The sequence below is a fragment of the Trachemys scripta genome, chromosome 7 (genome assembly GCF_013100865.1).
Source record: "Trachemys scripta elegans isolate TJP31775 chromosome 7, CAS_Tse_1.0, whole genome shotgun sequence".
Taxonomy (NCBI): domain Eukaryota; kingdom Metazoa; phylum Chordata; order Testudines; family Emydidae; genus Trachemys; species Trachemys scripta.
Window position 1 is genome coordinate 32,392,015 of NC_048304.1, and position 11,437 is coordinate 32,403,451.

Sequence of the window (11,437 nt, forward strand, 5' to 3'; positions counted from 1 at the left end):
CCGCCCAATCCCCGCCCGCGCTGGCTGTGACGTCACGGAGATTCGCCTAGCCGAGCCTGACGGTTGGCGGCGGCGCCCGCACCGGAATTCGACTTGTGGGTTAACCTGGTCCCGGGCAGGTTTGTGGTGCCGAGGTACAAACCTGGGGCCCCCAAACCCCACACTGAACCGTTAACCCGTCAGAGCCAGCGATGCCAACGGGGGCAGAGAAACGGGCTGGCTCTGCCCTGCACAAGGGGCTGCAGCAGGCGACACACCACGCTGGGGTCAGCCAGTTGCACCCAGTCCCCCCGCACGAAGGCGTTCGCTCGCAGGGCACGGATCACAAGCAGGCACAGGGGTGAGTATTCCCAGCTTTGCCAGCGCGGGAGCCTCTCTGTCCCCTCCCCCCGGTGGCTCTTAGGCTGGGAGCAATTCGGGACAGGGACTGTCCGCTGTGTGGGTGTAGCACACAGCTCGCCGGGATTAGGGTTTGTGCAGCCCGTGACCTGACATGGGCCACAACCTCAGTCAGGGTCTGAGCAGCATCCAGTGGGACCTGCCCCTGGTCTCTGTGCGGGGCTGTGGGGCCCCTGTCTCAGTCAGGGTCCATGCAGCGCCTGGCACAACATGGGCCCTACCCTGCTCTCAGTCAAGATTAACTGGGCGTACTGGGGACTCTGATCTCAGTTTGGGTCTTCAGACCCTGCCCTAGACGAGTGCACTGAAGTAGGTGTCTGCTTCCCTCTAGTGGTAGCTTGATATGATGGGCCGTGTTAGTCGGTATCTGCAAAAACAACGAGGAGTCCTTGTGGAACCTCTGCGCATGTCTATAAACAAGGTTGCTGTCGATGAGATTTAGTTTCCGGCTACGTTACGCCTTCCACCACCATGGGGTAAGTCTGCCCGTGGGGTGCAGAGAGGACTGGAGGGTTAGCTGCTAAGGGCCATTGCACAAGATGTAGCGCTGGTTTGCGAGGGTCTGGCCATGCCTGCAGCTTGCTGTTAGTGCCCCACTGCACACGCCACGTGCTGCAAACTAGTTCAGGGCCTTGGGTTAGGGGGAGAGGAAAGGTTTGCAAAGGCAGCTGGGGGGTGCTGGGATGGAGGCACTGGCCTAGGACTGTGGAAGCTGCTTTCATCCTGGCTAGGAAAAAAGGTGCGGGCGCATTGCTTTGTCAGGGGGTGGGGAGGGGAAGCTTTCTGTCTGGCTGTGGGAAGGAGGAGATACAGTGGTTAAAGCAGGGTGTCTGGGGGGAGGGATAGCTCAGTGGCTTGAGCACTGGCCTGCTAAACCAAGGGTTGTGAGTTCAATCCTTGAGGGGGCTATTTAGGAATCAGGGCAAAAATCTGTCAGGGGGTTTTTGAGCAGGGGGTTGGACTAGATGACCTCCTGAGGTCCCTTCCAACCCTGATATTCTATTCTTCTTCTGGGTTTCATCCCCTGCTCAGGGAGGGGAGTGGTGTCTAGGGTTTCAGAGTTTAAGGGCAGATGGCATCATTAGATCATCTAGTCTGATCTTCTGAATATCCCAGGACTTTAAACTTCACCCAGACAGTCATAGGTTGAGCCCAATGACTTTAACATTTCCACCCTCAAGAGTTTAAGGCAGGGGTGGGCAAACTACAGCCTGTGGGCCGGATCCAGCCCGCCAGCCCTCGAGCTTCCGCTGGCACTCCAGCTGGGGAGCAGGGCTCCTGGAAGCCACGGCATGGCCCCCCTCTGGCTCCTACGTGCTCCAGTGGCCCCCCTCCGGCACTTCAGTGGGAGCTGCAGGGGTGGCGCCTCTGCATAGGAGCCAGAGAAGGGACATGCCACTGCTTCCGGGAGCTGCTTGAGGTAAAAGCACCGCCCAGAGCCTGCACCCCTGAGCCTCTCCCCCAACCCCCTGCCCCAGCCCTGACCCCCTCCCACCCTCCAAATCCCTCGGTCCCAGTCCAGAGCACCCTCCTACACCCCAAACTCCTCAGCCCCACCCCAGAGCCCACACCCCTAGCCGGAGCCCTCATCCCCTCCTGCACCCTGAACGCCTAATTTCTGGCCCCACCCCAGAGCCCTCACCCCAACCCCAATTTTGTGAGTATTCGTGTCCCGCCATACAATTTCTATTCTCAGATGTGGCCCTCAGGCCAGAAAGTTTGCCCACCCCTGGCTGAAGGGGTTGTGAGCCCCATGCAGAGAACAGGAGAGAACCAGGGTCTCTGGCGTTATGGGGAGCTTGATTAGGTAGGACCTTGATGAGCACAACAGCCGCCTCATGCTGCAGAGGAAGGCAAAAGAAGGTCCCTGCCACTGGGGGGGGAGGATTCCTGCCTGCAGCCACATCAGGTGATCAGTTGCACCCTGAACAAGACCCACCCTCCAGCCAGCTACATCAGAGAAACCGCAGAGCGCCGGCCCCATTACCTGTTATCCCTGCTCCAGCTGTAGGTGATCCCCGATGCTTCAGAGGAAAGCCAAAAACCACCCCCGTCCCCGATTGCGATTGTGCCTCCACGAGTTGGGTGCCTCCAGCGTTGTAAGGATCTGCGTCCAAATGCCTCCCGGTAAGCACCCGAACAGGCCTTTATAACAGCCCATCCTGAAACATGCTCAGCACAGCCTGCTGTCATTTACTAACCCATCGCAAGCCACTTACAGCTGCAACCGTCATAGAAAGCAGGCTCCGCGCTTCTCTCTGTCTGGGAATCTTCCTGAGGTGAGAGTTGTTTTTCAAAATGGCACAGCATGAATTTCATTCAGCATCTAAGAAGCTCTGTGTGCCAAGGATGAAGGGCTTTGGAAAATCCAGCCCTGAGTGTGGGCCTGAAAGGGGGCCCCCGAGGCTCCAGCCCCTTTGGAGGAGGACAGGCCCCGGGGGGTCGGGGGGAGCAGCAAGACCAGCTGGTGGATCCAGCCCTTAATCTCAGTGAGAGATGGCACCAGTTGAGTTCCCCCGGTTACGCTAACTCTGCATGGTCACCCCTGCTTAATCTCCTGCTTTTCCATTTCACTGCGTGCCCCTGGGCACTGCTGTTGGGAAAAGGGCAATTCATAGAGCAGGGGAGAATCAGGTTAAAGATTGAAGCACCCAGGAGAACAAGTTAGGGATTAAATGGATTAACTTTGACCAGATCTTTCCTCTTTTCCAGAGCCCTGTACAGTCCCTGCGTGCTCTACTCACCATGCCCGTGGAGGAGTTTGTGGCTGGCTGGATTTCAGGTAAGAATGAGAAGGATCCATACCCTCCTGGGTGCTGCCCAGACACATGCCCCTGCCATTCAGAGTCAGGGGCTGCCCAGACCCTGGATGAAATTGAGAACCCCCTCCCCCAGGCTAAGTGCGGCACAGACCCTGCCAACTGAGACTGGGGCCCCCATTGGGCCGGGCACAGCACAAACACAATGAGAGAGTTTTTGCCCCCAAAGAATGTATAATCTAAATTAATAGACAAATGAAAGATTATTCTGTCCCCTTTATAGAGGGGGAAAATGAGGCAGAGAGCAGGGAAGTCACCCAGGGAGGCAGTAGTAGAGCAGGGAATGAAGCCAGGTTCCCTGAATCCCAGTCTAGCTGTACCATGACAAGGCTGGCCTCCCTCCCCAATTTAGTTGCATTTTAAAAAGAGTGGAATTTAAGTTCCAAATTCAGTTGTTTTGCTGAAAAAGATGACACTTCCCAGTTGCTCATTAACAAGTGAGTTAAAAATAATCAAGCCCTGTCTTGCACTGGGGGTCTGTGTCCTTTTCAACCATTTTAACGTTTGCCGGCAGCATTGGGATCCCCAAGAAAAAGAGGAAGTGGCGGTGGGGTGTTTATGGATGTGTGGAGGAGGGTAGGACTCCTGGGTCCTATTCCTAGCCCCCCCGAAGGGGTGGGCCTAGTGAGTTACAGCAGCAGGCCTGGGAGTCAGGACTCCTGGGTTCCATTCGCCTAACCAGGACAGCAGCGGGGTCTAATTTCCAACTGACTTGTTTTTCCTTTGGACACAGGAGCTGTGGGGCTGGCCTTGGGGCATCCAGTGGACACAGTGAAGGTGAATATGAAGCTGGTACTGCTGTAGAGGGATTGGGGGTGGGAAGGGACAGGCAAAACTTCTCTCCTATAGATAGAATGAGGCGATACATCCCTGCTGGGGAACTGGCTAGCTCAGAGCAGTGTCCAGCACCTCGAAGGGCAAGCAATAGCTATTTTAACTCCTTTATTTCTTATGATGGTAGACCTAACCTACATAGGGGTCTTTGTCTGTACAGACCCTCCCTGCCCAAGTTCAGGCCACCCTGTCAGGCCAGGCACTACACAGACCCCCAATGAGATCAGGGCCCTCTACCCATCAGGAGAGGCACTGCACAAACCCACAGTGAGAGAGAATCCCTCGCCCCAAGAGTCCACAGTCTGAATAGACAAGGTGGGAGGGGAGATAGAGGCACAGAGAGGGACTTGCCCCAACTCAATAGCAGAACCAGGAATAGAACCCAGGAGTCCTGACTCCCAGCACCCAACCCCACCCCCAGCTTTATCTCCCTAGATCCCACTGTCTTGCCAGAGCTGTGAACAGAAGCCAGGAGTCCTAAGTCCCAGGCCACAGTCCAATCTGCTAGAAAATGCTACTTCCAAATGCCTCTGAGGAGGAGTTTGGCCTTTGCATAAACTGCTGCTGCTAATATCTCCCTGCAAATTCTTTGCTTAAAGATGGTGTCTCATTCCAGGTGCGGCTGCAGACGCAGTCTGGCTATCGGGGGATCCTGGATTGCATGATCAAAACATACCGCAATGAAACGGTTTGAGGCAGCACATTTATTTGTATTAGGGCAGTGCCAAGAGACCCCTGCCCAAGCTCAGAGGCTCCCCTCATGCTGGGGTCTGCACATCTGCCCCTGATGGAGATCAGCCCAGCCCCCATGCTGTATGCTAGGGGGAGCAGTGTGTGCGTGTACGCATGGGTGTCAGCCTTTGGAGAGGGGTTCCCCAATCACTCCCTCACGCCGAGCCATGAGTCACATATGCCCAGGGCTGGTGTTGATCCCCCCATGGTGCCCTTTGCCTTGCAGGTCCTAGGCTTCTTTAAGGGGATGAGTTTCCCACTGCTGAGCGTGGCCCTGGTTAACTCAGTGCTGTTCGGGGCCTACAGCAATGCCCTGCTGTACCTGAGCGCTGCCCACCACCACGACCGCCGCGCCAAGCCCCCCAGCTATGCCCACGTCTTTACCGCTGGCAGCTTCTCTGGCCTGATGCAGGTGAGGGACCAGGCAGCTCATGTGGAGGGCAGAGGTAGAGAGCAGAACTCCAGGCTTCTAGCCCTACCTCTGGGAGGAGAAGGGAGTTGGGTCCAGTGCTTAGAGCAGGACGGCTGGGAGTCAAGACTCCTGGGGTCTATCCCAGCTCAGGGAAGGGAAGTGGGTTAGAGCAAGCGGGGCTGGGAGCTAGGACACCTGGGTTCTATCCTAGCTCAGGGAAGGGAAATGGGGTTGAAGTGGGTTAGAGCAAGCACGGATGGGAGCTGGGACACGTGGGGTTCTCTCTCCAGCCCCAGAAGTCATTGCATGTCAGTATTTTTCCTTAAGGAACTCATGAGGGGACTCTTTTTTTCCCCCCTACCCACCCTGCCCCAATCTCAGGCCGTGGTCCTGGCTCCTATTGACCTGATCAAAGTTCGGCTACAGAACCAGCTTCACTCCTATGGGCTGAGGAGTCCAGCAGGGGCCTCTGGAACCCAGTACCGGGGCCCAGTGCACTGCGCTGCCAGCATATTCCACAAGGAGGGGGTCATGGGCCTGTTCCGGGGCACCTGGGCCCTGGTGCTGCGAGATACACCCACTATGGCCATCTACTTCCTCACCTACACCAGCCTCTGCCAGGCCATGACAGTGCAGGGGCGAGAACCAGGTGAGATGGAAATGGATAACCCCCTACAATCCACCTTGCTGGGGAAGAGACGGTAGGGAACTGGGATTCCTGTTGCGTAATGTGAGTGCTTTGATGGGCCAGAGACAATTAAGACAGATCTTTTCACAGGGTGCTATAATGCAGCCACCTCTTAGGTGGAAACTGACAGGTGTTTAACAACCATACAATAACCACAACCACTGCCCTGGGGATGGCATGGACTGAGGGGTAACGGCCCCTGCAGCCGAACCCTAACTCTCTTCCCTCTCCCCTTTGCTCCCAGGGCCGATGACGGTTCTCGTAGCCGGGGGCTGTGCTGGCACCGCCTCATGGATCTTAGCCACGCCCATGGACGTGATCAAGGCCCGGCTCCAGATGGACGGGGTGAAGGGAGTATCCTACCACGGGGTCTTGGATTGCATCCGCATCAGCGTTCGGCATGAGGGACCCCAGGTCTTCCTAAAGGGCCTTGCCCTGAACTGTATCCGTGCCTTCCCTGTCAACGCGGTGACCTTCCTGAGCTATGAGACCATCCTGAAACTCATCTGCTGAGCCCCACCCTGCTCCCTGCAGCATCTGGCCCCCCATCACCGCACTGAGGGCCAGCTCTGATGGCCATTGGAGAGCACCCCCAACTGAGCCCCCTGCCCAACTCCCTGCAACAGAGCGCCCCCTAGCGTTGTGCTGGGGCATGGAGGTCAGCACCAACTGTGAGAGGAAGGCAGGATCACCCCTCCTACAATCTATTCCCCAAGGTTAGGCTGCATCCTAGATTTAAATGTCCTGAGTGATGTTGGTTCTTCCCATTTCCATGCATCTTAGCACGTCGGGGAGAGGAACTGCCGGTCAGTGATGAGGGGGAGGAGTAGTGACTTGGGAGCTGGGGATGAAAGAGGGAATAAGAAAACAGAGGAGTGGGGCAGGGGTGGGTAGGAGACAGGAAATTGTGCTTTTTAGCAGCATGACTGAGCCACGAGTTAGGCCTCGTGGGTTCTATGCCAGATCTAGGATTAGAGTGGGTGGGAGTTAGGACTGCTGGGTTCTTTTCCCAGCTTTGGGAGGGGAGTGGGGCCTAGTGGTGCATGTCAGGGGAGGAGGGGCCATATGCAGAGCAGTGTGGGGGAAGGACTTCTGGGAGTAGGAGGATTTCTCCTTACCCATCTATAGCATTTCCATAGCAACTGAAAATCTACTTAATTCTCATCAGTCAGCAAACTCTCTGCTGTTGGCCCAGTCTAGTTGGACGGGCACAGAGACCCTGCCACCGCCACCCTGGAGCAGGCTGCAATGTGCAGGGACCAGTGGAGGCGAGCTAAACCTATTAGACAATATCCCCCGAGTCAGGAATTGAACCCAGGAGTCCTGCCTCCCCTGCTCTAACACACCACACCCCACTTCCCTGCCAGAGCTGACAGAGAACCCAGGAGACCTGACTCCCTGCTCTGGGATTTTTAGCTGTAACCCACTAGACACCACTCCCCACCCAGCAGTTGGCAGATCCCCAAGACAAGCTCTTTGCCACAACACCTGGGGTGCTGGGTCTTTGCCATAGATGTGATGGAACAGCCCAGGTCATTTACCTGCCATGGGGGAGGCGGGGGACGGATCTGAGAGGCAGGCCCCGTGTCCTTGCCAGCTCCCTGTGGCGCCTCTGGCTGCTCCTATCCTCCTGGGGGGATGTCTCAGGAAACGCAAGCCGACAACGTGCCGACGGATTCCTTTGCTGCTGCGGTGAAGGTGTCGGAGCGCAGGCTCCCTTGGGGGAAATCAGCATCCTCTGCTCCTCCCTGAATGATACAGCTCGCTGCACTGCAATGGAGGGAAAGCCAGGCCAGGATTGGACACTCCCTTCCTAACTCTGTTGGAATTCATGGCTGGAGCCAAAAAAGGCTGGGGACCAAGGTGCAGAGCGGGAAAGGGACATGCCCTGAAGCTCACAGAGCGAGTCTGGAATAGAGCCCAGGAGTTCTGGCTCCTGCTCCCCATCTCTATCCATAAGAGCTCACTCTGCTCCTTGAGCCAGGGATGGCACTCAGGAATCCTGACTCCCAGCCCCCCTGCTTTAACACACGAAACCCCACCAATGTGCTGAGCACCAGGAATACAATCCAGGGGTGCTGAAGCTCAGCACCCCCTGTTCTAACCCATTTGACTTCACTGTGCTCCTATAGCCAGGAATAGAACTCACAAGTTCTGACTCTCAGTCCCTGCCTTCTACTCGAACGTTCATCTCACTCTGCCTCCACTTGCACACCTGTAAAATGGGGATAATTATTCCTTTGTCCACTTAGACCTGAAGATCTTTGTGGCAGGGACTAGCTGGGCAGTGCACGACCCACTGGGGTCCTGATCTCGGTCATGGTCTGTGCAGGGCCCAGCACAAAGGTCCCCAAGTTTGGTCCAGGTCTGTGCAGCACCTGGCATGATGCTTCCTCCCTACCCTGTCAGTCATGGAGGGTGGGGGAGGGTCTGTGTAGCACCCAGTTACAATGCTTGAAATTCATTGTGATCTTGTTTGAAAGCCTGCCTCACAGGCTCTGTCAATCCTGCAGAGCTGCTCTTAGAAATGAGGTCAGAACCGAAGCGGTGGCAAGCGAGATTAAAGGCCTGGTATATTAAAGCAATACCCAGACTGGTGGTGAATACATAGTGAGCTTGCAGAGATTTGAGACGTCACTGTGCAAAGGAATATGCTTCTCCTGGCCTTGGATACATGTGAGATGGGGTTAGCAATGCTTCATTGGTACACATCCAAGCCCCCAGGATGTTCACTGTAAGTGCTGGTGGGTGTAATCAGACCCAGGACAAGATGGCTGATAGTTTGGGCTTGTACATCTTTCCTGTAGCTAACACAGCCTTGGGCATGTGTGTGTGATCTGCAAAGCCACTGTTCCTCTGGGAAGCCATCCCTACTCCAAGATGAATAGATGCCTCAGTGCAAAATAATATCACGCTGTATCTTGTTTTCCCACGCATGGGTCCTTTGCAACCCATTGCTGGCTGGTGTGGACTCATCAATTAGATCGTCCAGGAGGAGGTTAACTAGAGTCAAATATTTTATGCATAATACAGCCAAACTAGGAATAGGACTCAGAAGTCCTGACTCCCAGCCCCCCTCTCCCCCAACATCAATTCACCAGCTCCCCTCCTGGAGCCCCTGGGAGTAGAACCTACAAGTCCTGACTCCCAGCCCTCCTGCTCCCCCAATCTAACCCCTTACACCATCCTCTTCTCCCAGAGCTAGAGAAAGAACCCAGGAGTTCTGACTCCTACTTCTCTGCCTTCAGACCACCTATCCTTAGATATAGTGCAGGGGTAGGCAACCTGCGGCACACAAGCTGATTTTCAGTGGCACTCACACTGCCCGGTCCTGGCCACTGGTCCGGGGGGTTCTGCATTTTAATTTAATTTTAAATGTGAAGCTTCTTAAACATTTTAAAAACCTTATTTACTTTACATATATAATTAAGCTATTATTGTATTATAGACTTATAGAAAGAGACCTTCTAAATACGTTAAAATGTATTACTGGCCTGCGAAACCTTAAATTAGAGTGAATAAATGAAGACTTGGCACACCACTTCTGAAAGGTTGCCGACCCTTGATATAGTGCAAGGTCTTTCCCCCATAACTGCGATACAATGTCTATATAGAAAGCCCCACGGATATGCAGCCACTTCTGGGGTGCAGCTGAACAGGAAGAAAAGTTACAGCCAAAGATGCCATGGGAAACCCTTTCACTAAGTGAAAGAGCACTGATAACAAGATGGGTCTGTTTTCCATGCCAGGCAAACACAGGCTTCCATTTTGAAGGTTTTATCCTTGAAAGCAGTGACTCTAAAGGATACGAGGGTCACAGTGGACAAGCAATTCAATACGAGCTGCCAGTGCAACAGTGGCCCAAAGGGCTGCGTCACTGTGTGTTACTCACCACCGGACTGGTGCCTCCCCTAGGTTGCTCTGGGGAGAAACTCAAGGTCGACAGTCTGCACACTGTCACTTGATCTCCGCCATCTGACTGCAGCCCCTCTCGCTGCCTCAGGGACTGCAGCATCCTCTTTGTGGCTTGGCCCCCCAGCCATGGCACTGTCCATGTCCCCCCTTCTGGGGGAGGTTTAGCTCCTCAGTAGTCCAGTCACTTCCTCAGTGGTGACTCAGTAAACTGTCCTCCTACTTCCACAGTGGGGAGACCCAGGCCCACCCACTACTCCAGGTCTGAGCCCAGGGACCCTCTGATTCACAGTTACTTACTGCGTTCATTTGCCTCTATGATTGCTGCATTTCCCTGGGCCACTTCACTGGGGCCACAGCAACCTCCTCAGTCTCAGCAGCTCATCCGGAGCTCCTTCCCCTCTCCCTGGGGTCCTGCCTGCACTGCTCTGTCCAAGGTGCTACAGCATTGCAGCCTACTCCAGATACAAACCTTCCTCGTCCTCCAGCTCCAGAGGCAGCTATGCACCCTGCTCTCCTCTGTCCATCTTGCAACTCTTCTTATATGGGCCCTGAGTGGCCACTCCTCACAGCCCCTCTCCTATTGGCTGCTTTTCACTCAGCCTTCCTAGGGCTTTATTAACCCCTTACTGGCCAGTGTGAGGTGGATACCCTATCACAGGCTGATCCAGTCCTGGGATGCTGTAACAGGGTGCCTCTCACACCTCCTTGGCCAAGTGTGCACACCTGCACACACACACACAGATCATCTCCAGGGAGGAAGCCCTGGGGCACTGCTCTATCCTAGAGCAGGGATAATGTCTTCGCCCTCTTGGGCTTCCTGGCTACAGCTCTCCAGTTGGGCCACTATAGTTCAGTTCCCCTTCTGGGGTGCCTCAATGTCCAGGCCATTTCCCCCTAGTGGCTAACAAGGTGGGGGGGGGGAGAGCCAGGCCTGCCCACTACTCTGGGTCCCAGCCCAGGGACCCTGTAGATCACAGCTGTCTGCTGTGTCCCTTTAACTATGACATATGGCTTCTCTAATTCCCTGGGCCACTTCCCTACAGCATCTTCATCTTTACCTCAGGGCCTTGTCCTAATGGAGACCTGGTAACCAGCTCAGGGCAGTTTCTTGCTCTCCCCAGGTACTGGCAGTGGTGCCCTGTCTGGGGTTCTGCAATGCTGCCAGCCACACACACTCCTACAGCTCCCGCAAGGAACTGAATTCCCTCTGGCCCTGCAGCTCTTCTTATAATAGACTGGTGGGCCCTGATTGGCTGTGTCCCACACAATCACTCTAGGCAGCTTGGAGGACCCTTTCCATTGCTCTGTTTTGGGGCAGGGTGTGGTACGGCCAGGAGGCCTCCAGCAGGGGGCCTCAGAGGGCATAAAGAGGGGTGTAGCAAGCAGGAGCAGGAGGTGATGGACATTGGTGAGACTAGTACTGGAATAGTGTATCCAGTTCTGGGGTCCACGTTTTAGGAAGGATGTTGGTTAAATTGGAGAGGGGGCAGAAATGAGCCACTAAGATGGGTGGAAAAAAAGACCTGACAGTGAGAGACTTAAGGAGCTCGATCTGTTTAGTTTAATCACAAAGAAGATTAAGCAGTGAGTTGATCATGGTATGTAAGCACCTTCCCGCGGAGAAAATCCCGGGTCCTA

General features: G+C 55.0%; 1 protein-coding gene across 5 annotated transcripts; it reads left to right on the plus strand.

Moving 5' to 3' along the window:
- Window positions 1-27: 27 nt before the first annotated feature.
- Window positions 28-8,469, plus strand: SLC25A45 (solute carrier family 25 member 45). Of its 5 annotated transcripts, XM_034775067.1 has the most exons (8): window positions 29-340; window positions 731-875; window positions 3,112-3,181; window positions 3,952-3,995; window positions 4,669-4,740; window positions 5,011-5,196; window positions 5,578-5,845; window positions 6,129-8,469. In XM_034775067.1, the coding sequence occupies exons 2-8, from the start codon at window positions 831-833 to the stop codon at window positions 6,395-6,397; spliced, it is 954 nt and encodes a 317-aa protein (XP_034630958.1). In that variant the 5' UTR covers window positions 29-340; window positions 731-830; the 3' UTR covers window positions 6,398-8,469. The 5 variants fall into 5 exon arrangements, with proteins under 5 accessions (XP_034630963.1, XP_034630958.1, XP_034630959.1 ...); XM_034775072.1 differs by lacking the exon at window positions 5,011-5,196 and having other exon boundaries at window positions 28-340; XM_034775068.1 differs by lacking the exon at window positions 731-875.
- Window positions 8,470-11,437: the final 2,968 nt, after the last annotated feature.

Excerpts from the sequence above, each read along its gene's own strand:
- SLC25A45 (XM_034775067.1), top strand. The coding sequence starts at position 831 with ATGAGATTTAGTTTCCGGCTACGTTACGCCTTCCACCACCATGGG. Across the intron at positions 3,182-3,951 it reads TGTGGCTGGCTGGATTTCAG|GAGCTGTGGGGCTGGCCTTG; the intron begins GTAAGAATGAGA and ends CTTTGGACACAG. Across the intron at positions 4,741-5,010 it reads AAACATACCGCAATGAAACG|GTCCTAGGCTTCTTTAAGGG; the intron begins GTTTGAGGCAGC and ends TTTGCCTTGCAG.